The 24,375-nt window shown below is 46.5% G+C and overlaps 1 protein-coding gene across 1 annotated transcript in view; it reads left to right on the plus strand.

Moving 5' to 3' along the window:
• The window catches only part of AP3S1 (adaptor related protein complex 3 subunit sigma 1), a 179,571-nt gene that overhangs the window by 105,235 nt on the left and 49,961 nt on the right, over positions 1-24,375 (plus strand). Inside the window, exon 4 of the mRNA XM_069226637.1 lies at positions 14,480-14,551. Within this exon, the coding sequence (XP_069082738.1) occupies positions 14,480-14,551 (72 nt within the window). The remainder of the gene's footprint in view (positions 1-14,479; positions 14,552-24,375) is intronic.

Below are 24,375 nucleotides of genomic sequence, written 5' to 3' on the forward strand. Positions count from 1 at the left end.
TTCAAATAACCTGGTGCGGCCAGTTGCTTTACGCGTTTCCTCCCATACCCTTGATTCCTCGAGTATTGAGGAAGATTCGCCAGGACCGGGCTCTAGTCATCCTATTAGCTCCGGATTGGCCAAGGAGGGTATGGTACTCCGACCTTCTCCAACTCTCAATGTGCCCTCCGCTCCGTCTCCCTCTCAGGGCAGACCTCCTCTCGCAGTCGCAGGGGCAGGTTTTACACCCCAACCTCCAGAGTTTGCACCTACATGCCTGGAGATTAAACGGGGCAACCTGAGGTCCTTCTCTCTCCCGCCTGAGGTAGTGGATGTTATATTAGCGGCCAGGCGACACTCCACTAAATCTATCTACGCTAATAGATGGTCTAAATTTGTTGCGTGGTGTGGAGAGAGGCAGATTGATCCCTTACATGCTCATCTATCGGACATTTTGTCTTTTGCTCTGTCTCTAGCGCAGAAAGGTTGTGCAGTGGCTACCATTAAGGGTTATTTATCGGCCTTGTCAGCCTTCATATGTCTTCCAGACCAACCATCTTTATTTAAATCCCCTATTGTTATCAGATTCTTGAAAGGTCTTCTGAATAAATATCCTCCAAAACCATTCGTTATGCCGCAATGGGATTTGTCCTTGGTCCTGACTTTCCTTATGGGGTCCCCTTTTGAACCTATGCATTCTTGCCCCTTAAGGTATTTGTTTTAAAAAACAGTCTTCCTGATAGCTATAACATCAGCAAGGAGAGTGAGTGAGTTGCAGGCCTTATCAGTAAAACCTCCTTATACAACTTTTTATGGGGATAAGGTGGTGTTGAGGACCAAGGCTGCTTTCCTCCCGAAGGTTGTTTCACCTTTCCATTTGGCTCAGGCAATTACTTTGTCCACGTTCTATCCTCCGCCTCATCCTTCCAAAGAGGAAGAAGGACTGCACCGTCTGGACCCAAAGAGGGCGTTGAGGTTCTTTATTGATAGAACAAAGGATTTCAGGCTGGAGGATCAGCTGTTTATTGGATACGTGGGCAAGAGGAGAGGAAAGGCAGTCCACAAGAGAACACTATCCAGGTGGGTTGTTCTTTGCATTAAAATCTGTTACTCTTTGGCAAAGAAGGATCCTCCTGAGGGCATTAGAGCTCATTCCACCAGAGCTAAGTCGGCCACTTCGGCCTTAGCCAGAGGTGTTCCTGTGGTCGACATCTGCAAGGCTGCAACTTGGTCGTCCCTTCACACTTTTGCAAAACATTACTGTTTGGATTCTGAGGTTAGAAGGGACGGCCATTTTGCACAGTCAGTGCTGCAGGATTTCTTGGTTTGACCATTTGGGCACCCACCGCCAGGCGTGGTACTGCTTTGGGACTCTTCATTAGGTGAGGAATCCACAGGTAGTTGTATCCATCAGAAGAACGAGTTAATTACCTTCGGTAACGACTTTTCTGGTGGATACATTAGCTACCTGTGGATTCCTCACGGTCCCACCCGCCTCCCCTTTGCCTTTCTGGTCTTACCAAGTAATCCTTGAGTGCGCTCCTCTTGGTCTTCGAGGGTGCAATAGATGTTGTATATAATATATTTATATATATGTATATATCTTTGTGTATATACTTGATGTGTATATATATTTTAAAAAAAAGAGAGTTATATATATATATAAAAGATTTACAGCTATTCATGCAAATGTTGTGTATTTTACAATGTTATGGGATGTTGCCTTGCTCTTTCATTGCATTGCCTGGTTGTTCTCATGCACGTAAAAAATGATTGGTACTGACGTCGGCACGTCGTCGAGGACCTCTTATTGCCTGTATGACGTCAGACGGCGTCGCGTGGGCTAGAGTGACGTCCTCAACGACGTGCAGAGACTAGGAAGAAGATTTCCGTTGAATGCTGGCACCATGGGAGAATTCATTAGGTGAGGAATCCACAGGTAGCTAATGTATCCACCAGAAAAGTCGTTACCGAAGGTAAGTAACTCGTTCTTCTGGTACACTGCATAATCAACCGCCATCTGCATTTCCCAGGCCGTATCTGGCAAATAACGTTAAACATAGTAAGAGTGTTTAGTAAACCGAAGGTTTGCTAGTGGGTGTGGTTAAATGACAGAGGCATATTACACAGTTCAAATCAAAATGTCCCAAGATAAAATGTGTGCAAAATGTTTTTATAATGGTGCTTTATTTTACACATGTTTTTTATATAGGATGATAATAACACCACCAAAATTAATGTGACAAGTGTGCCTATTTTTCTCCACAAAAGCAAGAGTTTTGATAGCAGTTTCTCTCAAAGCTGAATGTTCTGCAGACATTTGCAGCAAAAACTCCCCCAGTTCGAGTTTGCTGAATTGCATCTGCAGAGCGCGGTCATTAATCCTTTGCATGCGAATCAGGAGATGTCTCCCCACCTCTGCCAGAAATGGTTGAAAGTCCCAGTCATTGATGTAATCGTTGTCCTCAGGAAAATAACTGTCCCTGAGAGACGTCCACGAGATAAGTCTCATTAACTTTATTAACTTAGCAACACTTGGAAGTTCATAGTCTGTCTCCTTAAACATGGAAATGTCTCAAACAGTCCATTTTCAATTCTTCTTCTCCATAATTCCAGCTTCTTCTTGAATGCAAATATCCTTTTATTTATGGTAAAATAAGTGATTTCAGCTCCTTGCAAAGACATATGCAGGGAATTTAATTTCTTAAAAATGTCAGCAAGGTATCCGAAAGCACAAGCCAGCAGGGATTACATAGTTGTTCTGCTGTGAAGAGGTCCAAACCCAGAAGAAACTGCTGTACTTGATTCCTTAATTCAAAGCTGCAAGTCAACACTTCCCCCCCGGGATAACCATAGCACTTCTGTATGAAACAGCAAGCCATCATGCTCAGCTCCCATTTCTGCACATAAAATTGCAAATAGACAAGTTCTTATGGGATAGGTCTTCACCGGGTATCATACAGCGGGTCCTCAGAATTTGGGGAGTCACTTTCAACACTTTGGCTTTTAGGCCCTAGCATCACACATAGAAGGAGCAAAATCTTTTCAGATTCCAGCTCAGTCTCCCATTTTAAGCCATGGATACTCAGGAAGTTGTTGATCATTTCATACAAATTGGATCCTGTTGCTAGCCTCTTGATTGGCTTGCAAAATGAAAAATGTTACAATTATACTGTTTCATAACAATATCAAACATAAGCAATTAAATGGGCATCCTTTGACACATCAGTCACTTCATCCAACTGCAAAGCAAAAAACTTGATTTCAAACTGGTTAAGAGCTGCCCCTGCATATCTTTTATATGTCAGAGATGCAGCGGCAAACTGTTGTATCTGAGATGGGTATACTTTTGAACTTCCATGCTGTTTTTTCACAATGCATTGTCCTAGCCACATAGATCAGTGCTGGGAGAATCACTTTTTTCTCCATCTACACAAAGAGTTTTGGTTTTGGCAATGTGGTATGCCAGTTGCTATGAGGCTTTTAATGCATTTGCTGGGATAGTTGCCACATGTTTCACTGTTTCTTTCTGCTGAGTTATCTCTTGCAACTTCCTGGCAAAAACATCTCTACTTTTGCCTGCTAGAGATCCATATTTCATTTAAGTGACTCCTTAGTTTGGTTGCCTTCAAGCTGTTGTTAGCTAGGACCATGCCACAAACGACACACTGTGGTCTACATTCTGATCTAACAACAATGCAGGTGAAACCAAAGTCCAAATAGAAGGCATCATACTTTATTTTCGCAGCTTTTCTCTCTCTATCTCTTTCTGTTTTAGCCTTTCGCAAGAGGAATTGATCCATTTCAAATGTGTGCTTATCTAAGATGCAAAATGCCAAAGCTGTGTGTTAATGAATAGCATATGGCTGCAATTTTACAGCTGCATGAGGTAGAGCAGGTTTTTAACTTTGCAGTTTTAAAACAGCTTTAAAAAAACTTCTTAGATTATAAATATAATGAAATTTGGATTAAAGATTAGTTCCCTGGTAAGTAGATAAAAGGTATTTCCAGCTCATCCAGGCTTTAATTAGGTGCTCCCAAAATTGCTGCAGTATGTATATGCCGTATACCACCAATTAGGCTCAGCAAGTGACTTTTTTAAAGGTTAGTGAGGGCAAACTTCAGCACTGCTCCTTCACCCATCACTCAAAAACATATGCGTACCTTCTTATTTAATTCTTCTGATGTTCACGCTGTTTGAATAGGAGTCCTCTGCCTAGTGATCAAGTAGTTTTTTCCCTTGCAATGAAGAGAAAATGTCCAAGACATATTACTTGCATGTTCTCAATATGTTTTGCACACAACATCTTCAAAGCTACCCTGAGATCAGAATCATAATGATGGATAAAGGAGTGAATGACATGCCTAGAAGCTACCTACTTCCTTATCCCAAGGGCAAATAAAATATGCCATGATCTGCAAGTTATTAGTTTGAAGTTGTGATTGCTGGTAAGATATGCCATGATTTCTAAGTTAAGAATTTGATTTCTGGCAGAGCCATGTTAGCTTTCCATTCTTTCAAGTTTGTTAAATTGATCTTGCATGTACTTCCTTGCAGCTCCTTCACTTCACTTCCTCCCGTGCACAACACACCCACTCTACTGTAAACAGAGTTTTCTATTCTATTGCCTTGTCACTATTTCAACAGCTGTGCAGCTCCTTCTTGCACTTTAGCACAGGATCACAACTGGCACATGTTACTAGTGTAATGTGCTTTCTGCAGAGAGGCCAAGGGTTGGATGAGCATGTACTTTGAACAACTTTAAGACCCACTGACAGGCGCTGTGAGAAACTTGAACTGCGTTTGATTCTCAACTCCAGAGACCTTAATTGTGTTTTTTGGACTGAATAAGTATGGGCAGATCTCTGACAGACTCAGAGGTTCTACATAATTTGCATGGGGTCCTGGCCTTTGCTCGTAGGCCTGTGCCATATTACAGATGGAAGGCCAGGGTAAAACAACACTGGGAAAAAGAAATTCTTTTACAGCATCAAAAAGGGTTCTTACAAATTGTGCTGCTGAATGGCGTCTGGAAAGGGACAAGGAGGGCTCCAAGGATACTCCGTACCGCCACACAGAACCTTTTAAAATATTTGTTTTCAAAATATAAATCTTTCCTATGCCAGTGCTTAGATTCCACTGCTTAAAACACCTCTTTGGTATTCTGGGAAAAATGAGTGCCAATAATTAGTTTAAAGAAATTATTTTTTCCCAGTTTTACATTGTGCAAACTCGGCTCACAGGCACTGGAACACTTTAAATGAGCACCAGTCACATTACACAAGATCAGATTTGTTTTCTTTCACGCACAGATACATTATTTCGTCCAACATCAGAGGATGTTGCCAACGCTGGGATTGAAACCTGGCTTCCCAGTACCAAAGTCTGGAGCTCTAGCTATAAAACCATATCCTCTCTGCAGTGATTTAACAGTGGTTCACAAGTGCCACCCTACACATTGGTAGGAAAGAAAACCTAAACGGAGGTAGACCGCAACTGTGACATCACTAGACAAAGCATACCACATCTCTAAAGGCCAAATAAGCTGATTTTGTACTTTAATAATGATACTTTGCTTTGTACATAGCTCTTGCTATCACCCTCACTTTTATAGTGCAGTAAGGATTTTTGCTAACACCTACTGAACAACCCTCAACAGTAAAAGGATGAAAGTGCGGGTAGTTTCTGGATTCTGTCCTGTAATTGGTAGCTTGACCATTTGGTTTCATAGACTAATAATATACACAGACTTGGGAAGACCAGTCCTTGTGGCGGCCATGTCACCTGGCAGAGGGTGCTGCTGAGGACACAGACATGGTAGATGTCTGACCAAAAGTCACAGTGACACAAGAAAATTCAGTCCTAGGTAGCGTAGACACAGACAGGCACACACACAGGAAGAAACTCGCACAAGAAGGCCATGAAACTGGAGTGGTGAAAAGGTTCCAGAAGACAAAGAAACCAGGAGCTAGAACACTGGAAAAAATGCAAACTGGAAGACAACCCCTGGGAAACATGATATTGAGTAGCCACTGAGAGGCAGGTACATTAGGAGAAATGTAATGAAAAGTCACATCCACTGAAGGACATATTCATAGATAAAAACATGGACATATATGAAGACACACTGTGGGAGACCAGGGCAGCAGCAGAAGGGCACAAACACAGAGACAGGGATACCGGGAGAAAACCAAGAGGGGCACACAAAAATGGAGAGAAGAACACTTGGTGAAAGGCCCAAAGATGTAGACACAGTGCAAATGGACTTTGAGAGATGTGCAACTAGAAACCCATGCAGGCACCTCACATCACAGCTCCATCTCCAGCTCCAAGGCTTTGGCAGATGCTGCCCTTTGTTCACAAACCAACAAACATGAGCTAACCCAGCTTTCTGCGGGAGGTGCCTCAACCCAGTGATGAATCTTTAAAGGTATGCAGTATGAAAATACATGGGACTTGCATTTAGAAAATAGTATTATGTGTGTCTATCTAAATATTGAAATTCTGTATGTATCAAGGCATCCACAGGTCTTAATCAACGCATTGCTGTGTCCAAAATGTTGAATTTATTGCAAAAAGATGGGAATGTGCTTGTTGGCAGCCAGGCCACACTCCTTTCCCATGCCGTCAGTTGTTGAACAGCCATACCTTTGGTCAAGGACTCCCAGACAGGCATTCCATCTAATCCCATCTCCGGAAAGAACATAATTGCCTCTTAAACAGGCAGTGTCCATTTCAAGACCTTAGTCAACAAAGAAAAAACACACAGCAGTGTCTCGGGAGTGCCACCGTGGTATCTCTCTCCAGTTGCTCCATGTGACTGCTATCATCCACACATTCCTCTTCAGCTGTCAGGTGCTGGTGTCTGCCTTCCTCTGTGCCTGAACCCTGCACATACACTGCTACAAAAGGGCTTTACATGCTGCTGATTTCAATCTTCCATCCTCCAAAGTGCCCAGCAGGAGAATACCAGTGCATCAGCAGTAAAGTCCTTCACAGCAAGGCGATATAAAGCAGACTGCCAAACAGGTTAACCTCAACAGGCAAAGGGCAGCAACCAGAAGAAGGGAAAGGCAGTAGGCACAATGTAAAAGGCAGAAAACACGAGGAAAACTGCAGGAGTGAAGAAGTGCCACACTACCAAAAAAGTAGTAGTATGCAGGAGCTTTATGCACGCAAAATTCACAGCACTTCCTGCCATCTGTGATGCTGTCCCGTTCATTGGCAGAACCTCAGTGGTGACGTTGTTGTGCGTTGATTCACTGCTGTGCAAGGGTTCTCCAACCCGAAAGGCCCGTTTGTAATTGGGGAAGAAATGCAGGAAGCAAACGTGCTTCTGACATAGGAGTTTGGGAACAAGGAAAGGTGAGATTTTACGGTGGAGTGTGCGTCCCCCCCAAAGGTGATGTTGCGCCCCACAGATTCAAGAACTCTGGTTTAAAGCAGGACAGTTCTTGCATGAGCTACCTGGGCTGAATGAAGAGAGTGAGCCAATAGAAGCAGGTTCCGGTTCATATCATTAAGGATAAAATGGAAGAAGTGGGGTACTGGCCTTGATTTCATATATTTTGCTTATGTGTATGTTATTCCCAGAGCCTACAAATTAGAAGTCATCAAGTCGCCATTAAGGTAGCTTTTTGTTGAACAAAGCTGCCAGAAATCAATGGGGTAAAAAATCTAATCTCAAATAAATGTTGGTCTCTAAGTAAAATCACCAAAGAGGTGAAGGAGAGGAAATCTTAAACGTGATACAGCACACATTCTGCCCCAAACACAATTCAACTGTAGTCCAAGAGTGCTGTTCTACCTTCACAGCTATTCAGAATTGAAACAGTGGAATAAAGGTCCTCCCACACATCATGGAGAAGTCGTGTTATGCCCTCACTCACCTAAATTGCATTCTTCATCATCATGCTAGCTCCTCTCTGGGTGGACACTGCAGTACCGAGTGGGCACCCAACTAGTGGGGCTCTTTAGTGGGGTGCATTTGTTTCCTGAACCTGGCCTGGTCTTTACCAAAGCACAGGTGGCTGCCTTTCTCTGTAGGTAGAGTAGTGGTCGATTAGGTTGAAGGGAGGTATTAATTGGCTACAGACCACCCCGTTTTAATTTACTTTTATTCCTGGTGAGTGTCCGTGTCAAGGTTAACAGCAAACTGTGAACCTATAGGCATAGTAATAAGCGTTTGGTTTCACAGTGTGGTCAACATTTTCATGCCCAAATTGCCTGGAAGGTCAGATACATTTCTTCAGGACCAAAGGTCCTTAATCTACTGAATTAGATTTAAATGCAAAATTTAAATGCAAAATTCTCAAAGCAATAGTGTAACCTGGTGTTTGCAGACCTTCCTTCCAGGGAGAGCTGATTCAATTGGAAGAGACACACAATCACCATATCCAGGACATGAAACCTATCATAATAAGCTCTGTTTTGAATTCGGCATCAGTTGATTCTTTTCTAAGCAGCTGGCCTCCTCCCTGTAACAGTGTGACATGATTATCATAACCATACTGCTGATACACTAGGTCATTACTGATGATTTGTTTTCTTTAAGTGGCCTGACATGGTTGTTGGTCAACAGGAACGTGTGAAACCTGACATGGCTGTGCCCTGTCACCAACTCAGGGGAAACCCTGATCCTTTAGAGTTACTCGGGTAGTTATTGTGATATGATTTTCCTCTGAGTTCATTCAGAGGCCCACATTTGCAGCAGCCATGGTCAGTCTAGATCTGAGATGTCACAAACTGGTTGGCTGTATTCTGTAAACCTCAGAAGGTCACCTGTCACACTGTCCAGAGCAGATTCGCCCTCAGGACTGATCTTGAAGACTAAAGTCATGCGTATAACCTTTCTCCTGAACAGATTTCAAGCTACACAAAAATGTAACCCCAAGATTGGATGATAGCTGCATGTAGCAAATTTCCAGTCACTAGGACCACTAATTCTGAAAGAGACATTTTGATCTCCTCCACCACCAAATTAATTTAAGTCCTCATTGGTGCGGATATTACTCAGTTAAAGAAATATTCAAAACGATGCATGTCATGATAAGAAAGATAATTATGCAAATAGCTGTTCTCTACACAGCATCTCTGAGGCAGTCTTCATTTCACAAACAGTTCATGAATTTACCACTACTATATTCCAGCACGTAATGATACCTGGTGGTGTGCATGGAATAAAAAACTGAGAAGCACCTGTTCCACTGCTGAAGGAAAGAGGCTGTAGATGTCTTTACCATGTGCTTTGTGCTAAAGATCCACTTGTTCTTGTGGTGACAACACTGTAATTATTTGCAGGGTTAGTGCCAGGCATGGCATAGCCATTCCTTCCAAAAGGTGTCTGGTTTCTCTACCTTCAGAGTCTGTTCAGGGCAGTGGTAATCCATGGAGAGAACCTCAAGGGAGACAGCATGGCTTAATTTTCTCACAATTTCAGTTGATTTTTCCACAGATAAATTGAAATATGTTTTTTTTAACCTGTTGTTGAAGACCTATTGTGAATAATGTTATATGTTATGTTATCAGTGATTTTATAGTACACTAACCACCTGTGATGGTATCCAGGCCCTCTGTAGTAGGTGTGTGAGGCCTGTCCTGGGGGCTTAGCCAAAAAGGCTGGTTTTCAGTTTCAAGAGGAGCCTGTGGTGAGTTGTGGGAGGTTGCTCCAGGCGTTAGGGGCAAGGTTTGAGAAGACACAGCCCTCCTTGCTCTGCATTTGTTTATGCGTGGAATGTGTGTTAGGGAGAGACCAGCAGAGCAGAGGTGTCTGAGAGATTGGTAGAAGTGAATGCAGCTGTTCAGGTAGGCAGGGCAAGTGTTGTGGTGAGCTTTGTAAGTGTGGGTGAGGAGTTTGTGTTCTCACTTGTGTATAGGGAGTTAGTGAAGTTCCCTAGGGTGTGGTGTGACGTGGGCTTGGCATGGGAGATGAGAACTAGTCTGACTTGTGTTTTGGACGGTTTTCAGTCTTTTTGTGAGCTGGTTGGTAATCCTTGCATATAGGGCGTTTCTATAGTCTGCTGGTGATGAGGGTGTGGATTATCCTTTTCCTGCTGTTGTGTTGTAGCCACTTAAAGACTTTCTTAAGCATCCTTAGTATGTTGACGCAAGCCAAGGCCACTGTGTTGCCTTGAGCGGTCATGTCCAGTTTGTTATCTTTAACGATTCAGAGGTTTCTCACTTGCAAACAAGCTTGGGGGTGGTCCATGGTCAGTGGGTCACCAGGTGGAGTCCCATGGGGAGTTGTTCCTGAAGCCTACCACCTCAGTCTTCTCTGACTTAGATTTAAAGCAATTGGATTTCATCCAGGTGGCGCCTTCTGTCATGCATGTGGTGAACTTTTTCATTGTGTTGGATGTTTTGTCAGGGACGGGCAACATCAGGAGCGTGTCAGTAGTGTAAGTGAGGATGTTTATGTTGTGAGCTCGTATGTCATCAGCCAGCAGGGACTGGGCTAAGCGAGTAGCCTTGCAGACTCCACAAATAAGATATTATGCTTTAGAGGCGTGGGGGGGTATGTTGACAGTTTCGGTTTTTCCTGTGAGGAAGGAGAAGGTTCATTCGAGGATTACTCCCTGGATGCCTGCTTCCTGGAGTTGTTAAATTAAGATGAGGTGGGAGACTTTGTTGAAGGGAGATGATAGGTCTAGAAGGATGAGGGCTACAGCTCCCCACTTATCGAGAATCATCGAAATCCCATTCATTGCTGTTATAAGGGCGGTTTTCATGCATTGGTTGGGTCGGAGAGGTGCTTGTTGATGTCTTTTTCCAGGACTTTGGCTGGGTAGAGTAGGAGGGATATCAATCAGTAATTGGCGAGTTTTGTAGGATTTCTTTAGAAAGGGGTTTACAGCTGCATGTTTCCATGGTTCTGAGAAAGTGACGGTCTTGATGGAAGTGTTGAGAATAGGGGGGAGGGCCTCCTGATAGCGATTGCTCCTTTGTTGAAGATGTGGTGGTGCCGGGGGTCTGCCGCGGCCCCAGAATGAATGAATTTCATGATTGTTGTGGTTTCCTCTGTGCTAATGGTCTCCCGTGTGGTGTTTGTCTTGACTTCCTTCTTCACTGGGAGAATTCTGGAGAGGTCTGGGGGTCCAGTTGCGAGGGTAAGTTACAATTTTGCTGCAGAAGAAGTTTGAAATATTATTGCACAGATCTTGTGATGGGCTGATATTTCTGATGACAGCAGAGGGTATGATGAATATGATTTCTTTGCTGCTGTAGGAGCTGGTGTTTAATCGACTAGGGCCTTCCTCTTGGTTTCTCGGATTAGCTGGTGGTACCGCCTCTGGGTGGCTTTGAAGGTGTCTTTTTCCACTTCCCTTTGCTGGATCTCCATTTCCTTTACAGTTGTTTGCAGTGTCGCTCTATCATTTTGACGTCTTGTGTGTACCAGCTGGCTTGTGTTCTACTTATTGCTGGTGTTGCTTCATTTCATGGGGGCCAGAGAGTCAGTGGTCTTTGGGTGACTCTTGCTCATGATTGGATGACTTTCTTGTCTATCTAACTTTATTGCTCTCTGCATGCATCCATGGCTTCTTCTTTGAATGGATTTTCTGAAAGCATAATAGAATTATTTTAAGATGGCCGCTGCACATGCACAACCAAGGCGATATTATATTTTAACAAATTGGATAAGCCTATTGGTTTCATAGATGAGACCTATTGGTTTTGGTAATTATTATGACTTTTTTTAATTGGCAATAGAAGTGTCCATCTCAGAACCATGATATCTGATGCAGTAGAACATACAGTTGTTATCTTGTAGGAGACACTGATCTCACCATGCTCTATGCTTACCTATTTCCTTTTCATATTATTTCTGGATGTCAAGTGAACTGCAAACAATATTTAAAATGATTCACATGTGGTGGTGGGTGGAAAGAACGCCTGTGTGTGAATTTCAGACATGTCATCTCTTGGTGTGGTTTCCCCTGTACTTTTTCTTCTGACCTTCTATTTTTGATCCTGTGCTGAATTTAGTTTTTGCTGGCTTTAGGACTCTGGGCACTTTACCACTGCTGATCAGTGCTAAAGTGCAAGTGCTGTCTGTGTAAATTGTGATTATGATTGGTTAACCATGATTGCCCTATTTGATTTACTAGTAAGTCTCTAGTAGGGTGCACCATGTGTGCTCAGGGCCTGTAAATCAAATGCTACTCGTGGGCCGGCAGCACTGTATGTGTGTGCAGTTTTAAACTGCCATGTCAGCCTTCAAGTGCACCCACTTGCCAGGCCCAGACCTTCCCTTTTAGTACACATAAGACCCCGCCTCCCCGCCAAGGTAGGCCCAAGGCTGCCCCATTGGCAGGGTGCAGTGTATCTAAAACGTTGGGAATATACTGGTGTGCTTTACATGTCCTGATAGTGAAATATTGCTAAATTCGTATTGCAAGGACTTTTTCTCCCACAGGGTAACATTGGGATTGCCTGGAAATATTTTTTAAGTGTAATTTACCATTGTGAGCAGATAGAGATATGGAGTTTGGAGTCTCCGAACTCACAATTTTAAAATCCCCTGAAGTCTGATAAAGTTGTTTTTTAACTGTGAGTTTGAAAATGCCACTTTTAGAAAGTGGGCATTTTCTTGCTTAACCATTCTGTGCCTCTGCCCGTCTGTGGAGTACACGTCTGGGTCAGGGTGACAATTGAGTTGTTTGTGAAGTCACTCTAGGCAGTCACACAAAGGGAGCTGAGATATGCCCTGCATTTCCTGATGGGTCTTCCTGAGCTAGAGTGATGGGAGGAGCTGAAACGTGCACCTGAATAGTGCTGTGCCTGTCCTTACACAAAGCAGTCTCCAACCCCCTGGGGTATGTCTGGGGCCAGGGCAGGGAAAAGCAGGGTCTTGTTCATCACAAAGACTTTCCTTTGAAGTTTGCCTACTTCAAAGACATAAATGGGTATAAGCACTAAACCTCTGACCCCACATAGAATCCTTCTGGACTGAGAACTTTCTGCTAGGAAGAAGAGCTGGATGCTGTAGGAGGGACTGCCACTCTGCCTGTTGCTTTGCTGTGCTGGCCCGCTGCTTGCTGCTTCTGTCCTGGGAGTGAAAGGACTGGACTTTGCTTTTTACATCCCAGGCTTTGACTGAGCTTGCCTCCTGTTAAGAAGTCTCAGTGACATCAAAGACTTCATCTGCCAGCACCTGGGCTCTCTTGCTGAGAGTGCTGACTTGCCAGGTGGTGCCAAATCCAGTTCCTGTACCCTTGGGAGTGAGTTCTGGTGCAACCAAGAAGAGACCAAGCACATCTACTCCAGTGCGTCTTTAGAACCGGTGCCGCTGTTCGAGTCCGTGCTGCTGCCTGCACCAGAGCCGTTGTCCCCTACTAAGTGCAATGACCGTAGCCAACGCTACAGCACCTCCGAAGTCCTGCCACAGTGTGAGCCCAGAGCGTTGTCTCAATGACGCTCGTGGCACCCTGCTCCGACTCCGCGCAGCACCTCTGACCCCGTGGTGTGATTGCAACACTGCGAAGTCGACGCCTCACGTCGAGCCCAGCTGGATTCATCAACCCTACCTTGTCGTAAGGAACCAACGCCGGATCATCTCCCCTGCAACCATAAGGAACAGATGCCTCACCTACCCTGCCTGTCAGTAAGGATCCAACACTGCCCAGGCTCCAGCGACACCTCAGCTCCCCAACTCCGTGCAAGATCTTTGTTTCCTCATAATTTTCCAGGTTACTGTACCTGGGGTTTGTGCAATTCCGTAACGAGCCCACACTGCCTTGCGAGTGGCGTTGGAATTTTGGTAATGACTCCATCAAAGCGCCGTGATAAACCCAGTTGAAGCTCTTGTGTTTTAAGCACTTTCCTAAGATTTAATCTTTGAAAATTCCTATCTCTGTGTATATTGGACTTTTGTCGTTTTGGACTTGTTTTACTCCGATAAATATTGGCTATTTTACTAAATTGGTGTGGGGTACGTTTGTGGTATTTTCACTGTGTGTGTGTGTGTGTGCGTGTGTGACTGCGTGTGTGACTGCGTGTGTGACTGCGCGTGCCAAGCTGCCAAGGGGGTGAGCAGGGGTTATCTTAGCTGTGTGACTCCGTTACCCTGACTAGAGTGAGGGTGCAAACCACTGCCTACTAGAGACCCCATTCCTAACAGTGAACATGCCAGAATTGCAGTTTAGAAGTACAAAGGGACACACATAATGAAATAACACAGGATGCAATTTCATGACTTGGCCTATATTCAGCAAATTAGTTAAAGATTTGCATAACTACTACGGACAAATGTTTATCCTTAGTATTTACATATTAGAGACTTGATTAATAAGTCGTTAGATTTCATCTTTCGAAATGCTTTATGCGCTTTTGTCTTATTTTTTCTTTACTGTACTGTTCATGAAGTACACGTGGTCAACATAGTGTAAATTAGTTTTTGCAGCCTGCGCTTCTTGCTGCTCAGATTGTTCTTCAGGTTTCGAAACTCTTTTAATATTGTTTTGGTTTTCAGCTTTGATGTACTTTTTTTCTTTTTCTCCACAGGTATTCGTTGAAACTTTAGATAAATGTTTTGAAAACGTATGCGAGCTGGACCTAATTTTCCATGTGGACAAGGTACTGTAGTGATCTGTGGTATCAATTGAACCAAACTTTCAGCTTGACAAGCACGTGGTCAGGTGGGCTTTTGAAAGAGCGATTAAGAATTTCACCTTTGGGGTCTCTGGATTTCAACCATGCCTATAGATAACATCCTGTAAAATATTGAATAAACACAGCCTTGAAACCGACAGAGCTGGATGTAATGTTACACATACTTAAGGAATTGGTGTATTTCCATATTCAGTTTTTTTAAGTCTTTGAACTATTCTTGCTATGGCTTTCAATGCAATATCTAAATGTCTGTTTGCTCTTCATTTATAATTCCTGGGCGTCTGTGTGATGGGAAGAAATGGCTTTCTTTGCATAGTAAATTCTTCATGTGCACATTCTTTCTCTTGCCCGCCCACCCCCACCAGGAAAACTGTCAGTACAGTTTTCTGCTGACATGTTTTGGGTCTTGCTATAGACAGTTTTATCTGTCTATTGCAGCTCCATTTTCAGCACGTTAATATATTTTACAGTGGGCTTTGGTTCAGTTCTTTGCTCATGATGGGATGGCTTTGTTTGGCTATCACAAATCCCTGCTGTTGATTTGATGACTTTACTCACTATTCTTATATTTGTCCCACCCGGGGGTATTTCAATCTCGCACTATTTTGATTAGATGTGGTACATCCTTCCACTGCTGATATCCAGGGAATTATTTTCTGTGAAAAGCTCTGCCATCCATTTCCCGCATGTGATGTCTTGTGTGGCATCAATTGCTCTTAGTGAAGTGTCATGATAGCTTTGGATTGTTCTGTCTAGCTGGAATGTTGAGATTCAAGTTGTTGGGTCAGTTTGAGATGCTGGGTTCTTGTATGGGGTGCTTAATAAAGTGCTTTTACGAAATTCCACGTGGTCTGGTTTGAATTCATTTGGAAACTGGTGCCACAATTTAGCAAAGCGCTTCAAGAACCTGATACCTGAAAGTAGCACCTCCACATAAGCTGGCTGAATTAGCTTACAATGCAAATGTGCATGGTAGCATCCCGGCTGGAAGTAAAAAATAAGATGTACTTCGTGAGGGCATGAGGAATAGCAAACTTGTTTCAGTATGCAAGTTTCTAATGCTAAGAATGTTATGGTGGTAACTTCCTCCAGAACATAAACAAGTGCATTTCATGCCATGATAGTGACTAGTTCATCATAAGCAAGCTGCAGCCTGTTTATGTAGGACATAGAAAACGAACAAACATGGCTAGGTTTGTGGAAGTGAATATGCAATTATATGTTGAAGCCCCACGTTTCTGTGACCTGGATTACTGAATACAAAAGCAGTCAACTTGTTACCAATTTATTTCCACATTCAACAAAAAATATTCAAGAGCATATATCCTATTCATACTTCCCTGGTATACTGAGTTTGAAGGGGGCAGTAATGGATACCACTGAGGCTTCCAGTAATTCTATACTGCAGCCTGAGTACAGGAAAGACATATTTCTGGCTTCATAGATGTCTAGTACGAGCATATGGTACTGCACCCTCCTTATGAAAAAGATTTGTCGGACTCCCAAATATCCTGCTTCAGAAGAAAAAAAATTCATAAAAAAAAAATTCAGACTTCAGAAATCTCTAGTACTTACCAAAGGTATTGCAGTTTCATTTCAGTAAAGTTATGTTTTACTTGGCAGACCTCTTGTAACAGCCTATGTCACTGCACCCTGAATCAGAAAAGATTTGTTTCTAAGTTCAGGAGATTCTAGTAATGACCTAATTTACTGCAGTATGTTACTGTTAGACCTGGCATCCTTGGTGTGGTTCCCCCTGTCTACATGCCTCTGCCTCTTGTATTTTTGACTGTGTGCCGGATTTCATTTTTGCTGTTTTTTAGTACTCTGGGCACATTACCACTGCTGATCAGTGCTAAAGTACAAGTCCTCCCTGTGTAAATTGTGATTGATTATCCATGATTGGCCTAATTGATTTACTAGTAATTCCTAGTAGAGTGCACCATGTGTGCCCAGGGCCTGTAAAATCAAATGCTACTAGTGGGCCTGCAGCACTGATTATGCCACCCACGAGTAGCCCTGTAAACGTCTCTCTAACTTGCCAAGCAGTGTCTGTGTGTGCAGTTCTAAACTGCCATGTTGTCCTTGCAAGTACACACACTTACCAGGCCCACACCTTCCCTTTTAGTGCATGTAAGCCCTCCCCCCAACCCCCCAAGGTAGGACCAAGGTAGCCCCATAGGCAGGGTGCAGTGTATATAAAAGGTAGGATATGTACTGGTGTGTTTTACATGTCCTGATAGTGCAATAGTGCAGAATTTATTTTTCACTATTGCAAGGCCTATCCCTACCATAGGTTAACATCGAGATTGCCTTGAAATATCTTTTAAGTGTAATTTCCCAATGGGAGCAGATAGACATGTGGAGTTTGGGGTCTCTAAACTCACAATTTAAAAATACTTCTTTTAGTGAAGGGTGTTTTTAACTTGTGTGTTAGAAAATGCCACTTTTAGAAAGTGAAAAGAACAGATGATTGACGGAATGCTGAACAATGCAAACAATCTGATAGAGACTTCTAGTTGCAGATTTCTAAACCTTTGAATTTCCACAGCCGTCAGACTGGATCCGGAGATTATTTCTTCGAGCAGTACCCCTGCGTGCCATTAGGTGGTGTCGGTCGGTCCGCGGGCATGTGGCGTTGTGGTCGCTGTGCTGACATTGCGGACATATGTAGGCGCCACTCCGGCGCACTGACCTCAGTTCTTTTCTTTCCGCGCCAGACTGCGCACAGACCCGGAGAAGAGCTACCCCAGGCATTTTTTGACTAACGTCTACATTTTGTCAAATTCGTTTTTGATGAGTTTTGATGCGTCAAGGGATGTCCCCTAAAACCGGATTCAAGCCCTGCGACTCCTGTCACCTCATGATATCGGTGACGGATCCACACCTCGTGTGCCTGTGGTGTTTGGTGCACAACCATGACCCAAAATCGTGCTCCGAGTGTCAGGCCATGAACCCAAAAGCTTTGAGGGAGCAGTCTCTAAAGCTCATGTGGCCGACACTCGACTCCGCGTCGTTCCCGGTCCCGTTCGAGAGGAAGCTCAGGAGACCGGTCACGGAGTCACCACCATTCTTCTTCGTCCAAGTCATCTGGACATTCGGGTAAGAAGAAGAAGTCGAAGAAGGCGAAACGTTCTTCGACTTCGCCCCGTCAGTCGCACGACGCGATGCAGGAAGAGACTCAATGCTCTAGGCCTCCGTCCTAGAAGCCTCAGTCTGGGTCCGCTTTCCACCTCCCCGAATTTCTGGGAGCCGGGGCTACCTCTGCCCAACTAAAGGAGTTCTGTGAGGCCATGCGCCTCATATTTGGGCAGCTTGACCCATCCCCTGCGCCTTTGGGCCCAGGAGAGTCGGTGAGGGCCCCCTCGGGTTCAAAGTCAGCGACTTCGGTCCCAACTCCGAAGGGCACCTCAGGATCTGCTTCTGGATCTGTCCCGATGCCAGGGACAGTCGCATTGGCGGACGTCGACGCTCCCAGCACAATTGGACCCGCAATCGACATTGATCCTATACTCATCCCCCATGACCCAGAGCCGGAACGACATCGCTGGACGCCAATACCGTTTTCCATAGGCTCTGCTGTGCCCAGAGTTGATCCTGAACCCTATTACTATGGGTATGGATATGGGATAGTGTAGAGAGGTCGCTGGACCCTTTAGAAGACCAGCTTGAACCTGAACTGGACTAGGTGCAGGTTTTGGGTGATGCCAGTGGGTTGGACACCTCCCCTGACACTGGCATGTTCTCTCCCACTACCGTGGCTACGGAGGAGGGAGCGTCATACTCAGTGGTGGTGAGAAGGGTGGTTGAGGTTTTGAACCTCAAGCTTTCTTCTGTGGAGGTCAGGCCTAACCTCCTGACCGAAGTGCTTCAGCCTGGGACCTGCAACTCGGAACCCCTTCTTCCCTTCAACAAAGCACTTACAGATGTCCTACTGCGGACCCAGAATGGGGGCTCCTGTGAATAGGACGATTGCCTGCTGCCTTCTTCGGCCTGTGCCGAATTACCCCAATTTCCTCCCCCAACACCCTACACCTGAGATCCTTGTCATCCAGGCTTCTTCATCCTCTGGCCGATTCCCTACCGCTCCCCCGGACAGGAAATCAAAAAGACTGGACAACTTAGGGAAGAAGATGTTTTTTCTGCCAGTCTAGTGCTGCGGTCCGTGAACACCGCATTTCTTTTGTGCCACTATTCCCATACTCTCTGGGATACGGTCGCGCAAGTGCTGCCCCAAATTACGGAAGAGGCCCGGAATGCTCTCTCTCAATCCATGACAGATGGGAGATACGCAGCCAAGTTCATGATCCGTTGTGGACTGGATACAACCGACTCATTAGGCAGATCAGTTGCATTGATGGTGGCACTGAGACGCCACGTCTGGTTGAAGACGTCTGGCTTTTTGGCAGATGTCCAGCAATTTTTGATGGACATGCCCTTTGATGGCACTCGTCTCTTTGGAGACAAGGCGGACTCAGTACTTGAGCGCCTTAAGGATTCCCAGGCTACGGCTCAGTCCCTTGTCCTCGCAGCCACTCCTCACCCCCCCCCTCCCCCAGTCTGCCTCTCACTCCTTTTGTGGCTACAGAAGGGGCACCCAACTGCGACCATTTCCACTGAGCCACCGACCCGCGCATGCTGCACAGCCCCTGCGTGGACACGGGATCCACCAACCTCGTGGCTCAGGGAGTCAGTGGGCCGCCCAGTCCACCCCCACCGCCTCCTTTGCCTCAAAACCTTCCTTGTCCATTGGGACATCTGGAACCAGTTGGCGGAAGAATTCGCCATCATCAGCCCCACTGGGAATCCATTACCACGGACAGGTGGGTTCTGCAGATCATCCGAAGGGGCTACTCCCTCCCCTTTGAGACTTCTCCTCCAGCCATGCCACCATCATTCGATCACCTGTCGGGGGATCATTTGGCACTTCTCTGTGAGGAAGTCAAGGCTCTCCTTGCCAAGGAAGCCATAGAGAGGGTCCCTGCGCCAGAAGTAGGTTGTGGTTTCTGTTCCCGCTACTTTCTGGTGCCCAAAAAGGACAAGGGTCTTTGCCCTATCCTTGACCCCCGGTCCCTCAATCCCTTCCTCAAGAAGGAGACGTTCAAGATGTTAACCTTGGCTCAGGTCCTTTCTACCCTGGAGACTGGATGGTTGCGTTGGCCTTGTAGCATGCCTATTTCCATATTCCCGTCCTGCCAGCCCACAGACGTTACCTACGATTCATAGTAGGTCACAAGCACTTTCAGTTCACCGTGCTCCCTTTTGGCCTTACCAGTGCCCCTTGGGTCTTCACAAAACTGATGGTAGTGGTTTCAGCTCATCTGTGAAGGATAGGAATCCCAGTCTTCCCCTACCTCGACGACTGGCTGTTGAAGGCAGACGCCCCAGAAAGACGTCTCCCACCTCCAGACTAACCTCCTGCATTCGCTGGGGTTCACTATCAACTTGCCGAAGTCACACCTGACTCCCTCTCCGACGCTCCCTTTCATCTGAGCTATTCTGGACACAGTGCAGTTTCAGGCTTATCCTCCCAAAAAGCAAGTCCAGGATATTCAGTCTATGATATTGATGTTTCAGCCTATGTCCTGGATTTCGGTGAGAATGACTGAGGCTGCTGGGCCTCATGGGCTCCTGTATCCTGCTGGTCCAACATGCCAGATGGCATATGCAGGATCTGCAGTGGGGGATGCAGTTTCAGTGTGCGCAGCATTAGGGGAATCTCTCTGACATGGTTCAGATCTCGGAAGGAACTGTGAAAGACCTGCAGTGGTGGTTGTCGAATCCAGATTGGGTCAAGGGCAGATCCCTCTCCCTTCCCCAACCAGATCTCACAGTAGTGACAGATGCATCACTCCTGGGATGTGGTGGCCACATGGGAGAGGTCGGAGATTAGAGGCCTATGGTCTCCGGCTGAATCCGGGCTCCACATCAACCTTTTGGAGCTCTGGGCGATTCGACTTGCATTGAAAGCATTCCTTTCCTCTCTCAAAGGGAAAGTGGTGCAGGTGTTCACAGACAACACCGCTGCCATGCAGTATTGCAGCAAACAAGGCGGAGTGGGGTCATGGACCCTTTGTCAAGAGGTTCTCTGTTTCTGGACATGGCTGGAACGCCAGGGCATTTCCCTGGTGGTTCAACATCTGGCGGGCTCTCTGAACGCCAGAGGAGATGAACTCAGCCGTCAATGCATAGTCCATCAGGAATGGCGTCTCCATCCAGAAGTGGCACAAGGTCTCTTTCAGCAGTGGGGAGACCCTTGGTTATATCTGTTTGCCTCTGCAGAGAACGCGCAATGTCAGCTGTTTTGCATGTTAGAGTTTCCAAGGCGGCACTCGCTCAGTGGCGCTTTTCGTCACGTGTGGAACTCAGGCCTTCTGTACTTCTTCCCGCCAATACCACTTCTGCCCAGAGTTCTGAAGAAGATCAGGCAAGACCAGGCCCAAGTAATCTTGGTAGCTCCGGACTGGGCACAAAGAGTCTGGTATCCCAAGCTCTTGAGCATGGCCATTGATCCTCCGATCAGACTGCCCCTTCGGGAGGATCTTCTGTCGCAGCAGCAGGGGACGGTTATCCACCCGGACCTGTGAAGTCTCCGCCTTCTTGCGTGGAGATTGAGCTGCGACCGTTGACCGCTTTTGACCTTCCACCCGAAGTCTGTAGTGTCATCTTGGCAGCCAGGCGTCCCTCCAACAAAACGGTATACGCCTGTCGTTGGAAGAAATTGTTGTGGCATGGTGTATCAACAAATCAGTTGATTCCCTCTCTTCATCTCTTTAAGAGGTTCTCCTCTTTATTCTCTCTATTGCCCAGCAAGGCTCTGCTCTGGGCACCCTCCAGGGTTATTTGTCTGCCATCTCTGCTTTCTTAAGGCTACCAGACCAACATTCTCTTTTCAAATCTCCCATTGTTGAGAGGTTTCTTAAAGACCTCACTCATATATTCCCTCCTGTTCCATTCATCATGCCCAGGTGGGATTTAAACTTTCCTCACATACCTCATGTGCACCCCTTTTGAGCTGCTTCACAATTGTCCTTTACACCTCTTAACACTTAAAAAAAATTCTTGGTTGCCATCACCTCTGCTCGCAGAGTAAGTGAGCTTCAGGCTCTTTCTTCGAAGCCACCATTCCTGGCAGTGCATCCTGACAAAGTGGTGCTTCGTACCAGGGCTTCCTTTCTTCCCAAAGTGGGAGCACTGTTTCACATAGGCCAATCTATCACCTTGCCTACTTTTTACGCATCCCTCACATGAGGAGGAGAGACTCCACCGTGTGGATCCAAAAAGAGTGTTGGCGTTCTATCTAGATCGTACCAAAGATTTCTGGGTGGAAAATCAACTCTTTGTGGGATACATCATCTCGGCGACCACGATGCCAGCGACACCCGCAGAGTCGACCGACGCCACCTAACGGCGCGCAGGAGTACTGCACGAAGAAAAACATCTCCTGATCCAGTCTGACACCTGGGGAAATTCAAAGGTAAGGAATCTGCAACTAGAATATGTCTCTACCAGATATATCGTTACCGAAGGTAAGTAACTTGTACTTCACCCCCACTCAGAAAGATCTGGATTTAATCCATCTTTTTTTGCCCACCACGCCACCCCAGTTATGACCCAGCCATATGCCAATCAGTCTTGACCATGTTCCCCATGGGAACAGTCCAGCCCAAACTGCCAACCCAGGTCCTCCCTGGAATGGAAACAAGTATCATGGGACCGGTTTCAGGGTATCAATCTTCATCAGCCAGGCTAGCTTGAATCCAATGGTGCAGTAAGCACGGGTCCCACGTCTGGTCATACCTTTCCCACTTAGAGCGACAAAAGCAAAAAGAACAGATGATGGACGGAATGCTGAAGAATGCAAACATTCACCGCCAGTCACAAAGATCTGGGTTTAATCCATTGTTTTTTGCCCACCACGATACCCCAATTTTGACCCCGCCATATGCAAATCAGTATTGACCTTGTTCCCCCTGGGAACAGTCCAGCCCGAACAGCCAAGCCAGGTCCTCTCCGAACCGGAAACAAGCATCCTAGTATCAGTTTCAAGGTATCATCCTTCATCATCCAGGCTAGTTTGCATCCAGTGACACAGTGAGCACGGGACCCACGTCTGGGCATACCCTTCCCACTTAGGACAACTTTAGCAACACAAGAGGATGACGGACAGAGTGCTGAAACATGTCAAACATTCACCCCAGTCACAGATCTGTGTTTAATCCATCACTATACCACCCCAGTTTGGTCCCAGCCATATACAAATCAGTCTTGACACTGTTTCCCAGGGGAACAGTCCAGCCCAACTGCCAGGCCCTCCCTGGATGGGAAACAAGCATCCTGGGACCGGTTTCAGGGTCTCATCCTTCATCAGCCAGGGTAGCTTGAATCCAGTGGCACAGTGAGCACAGTACCCACGTCCGGGGATAAATCAAATCAAATCATTAGCATTTATAAAGCGCGCTACTCACCCGTGCGGGTCTCAAGGCGCTAGGGACAAAGGGGGTGGTTATCGCTGCTCGAACAGCCAGGTCTTTAGGAGTCTCCGGAAAGCGGAGTGGTTCTGGGTGGTCCTGAGGCTGGTGGGGAGGGAGTTCCAGGTCTTGGCCGCCAGGAAGGAGAAAGATCTCCCACCCGCCGTGGAGCGTCAGATGCGAGGGACGGCGGCGAGTGCGAGGCCAGAGGAGCGGAGGGGGCGGGTGGGGACGTAGAAGTTGAGGCGTCTGTTGAGGTATTCCGGTCCCTTGTCGTGAAGGGCTTTGTGTGCGTGGGTGAGAAGTCGGAAGGTGATCCTTTTGCTGACTGGGAGCCAATGCAGGTGTCTCAGGTGTGCGGAGATGTAGCTGCTGCGGGGTACGTCGAGGATGAGGTGGGCCGAGGCGTTTTGAATGCGTTGTAGGCGATTTTGGAGTTTGGCTGTGGTCCCGGCGTAGAGGGTGTTGCCGTAGTCCAGGCGGCTCGTGACGAGGGCGTGGGTCACGGTTTTTCTGGTGTCGGCGGGGATCCAGCGGAAGATCTTGCGGAGGGTGAGGAAGCAGGCGGAGGACACGGCGTTGACTTGCTTGGTCATGGTGAGAAGAGGGTCCAAGATGAAGCCGAGGTTGCGGGCGTGGTCTGCGGGGGTCGGTGCGGTGCCGAGGGCCGTGGGCCACCAGGAGTCGTCCCAGGCGGACGGGGTGTTGCCGAGGATGAGGACTTCCGTTTTTTCAGAGTTCAGCTTTAGGCGGCTGAGCCTCATCCAATCTGCGACGTCCTTCATACCCTCTTGTAGGTTGGTCTTGGCGCTGGCGGGGTCCTTGGTGAGGGAGAGTATAAGTTGGGTGTCGTCGGCGTAGGAGGTGATGATGATGTCGTGCTTGCGTACGATGTTGGCGAGGGGGCTCATGTAGACATTGAAGAGTGTCGGGCTGAGTGATGAGCCTTGAGGTACGCCGCAGATGATCTCAGTGGGTTCTGAGCGAAACGGAGGGAGGTAGACTCTTTGGGAGCGGTTTGCGAATAAGGAGGCGATCCAGTCCAGGGCCTGGTCTTGGATCCCGGTGGAGCAGAGGCGGGTGATTAGGGTGTGGTGACAGACGGTGTCAAAGGCAGCTGAGAGGTCGAGAAGAATGAGGGCGACTGTTTCACCGTTGTCCATCAGGGTTCTGATGTCGTCTGTGACTGAGATGAGGGCGGTTTCAGTGCTGTGGTTGGTTCGGAATCCGGTCTGTGAGGGGTCGAGCAGGTTGTTGTCTTCCAGGAAGGTGGTCAGCTGTTTGTTGACGGTCTTCTCTATTACTTTGGCTGGGAAA

This window comes from Pleurodeles waltl, chromosome 1_1 (genome assembly GCF_031143425.1).
Source record: "Pleurodeles waltl isolate 20211129_DDA chromosome 1_1, aPleWal1.hap1.20221129, whole genome shotgun sequence".
In the NCBI taxonomy this organism is placed as follows: Eukaryota; Metazoa; Chordata; class Amphibia; order Caudata; family Salamandridae; genus Pleurodeles; species Pleurodeles waltl.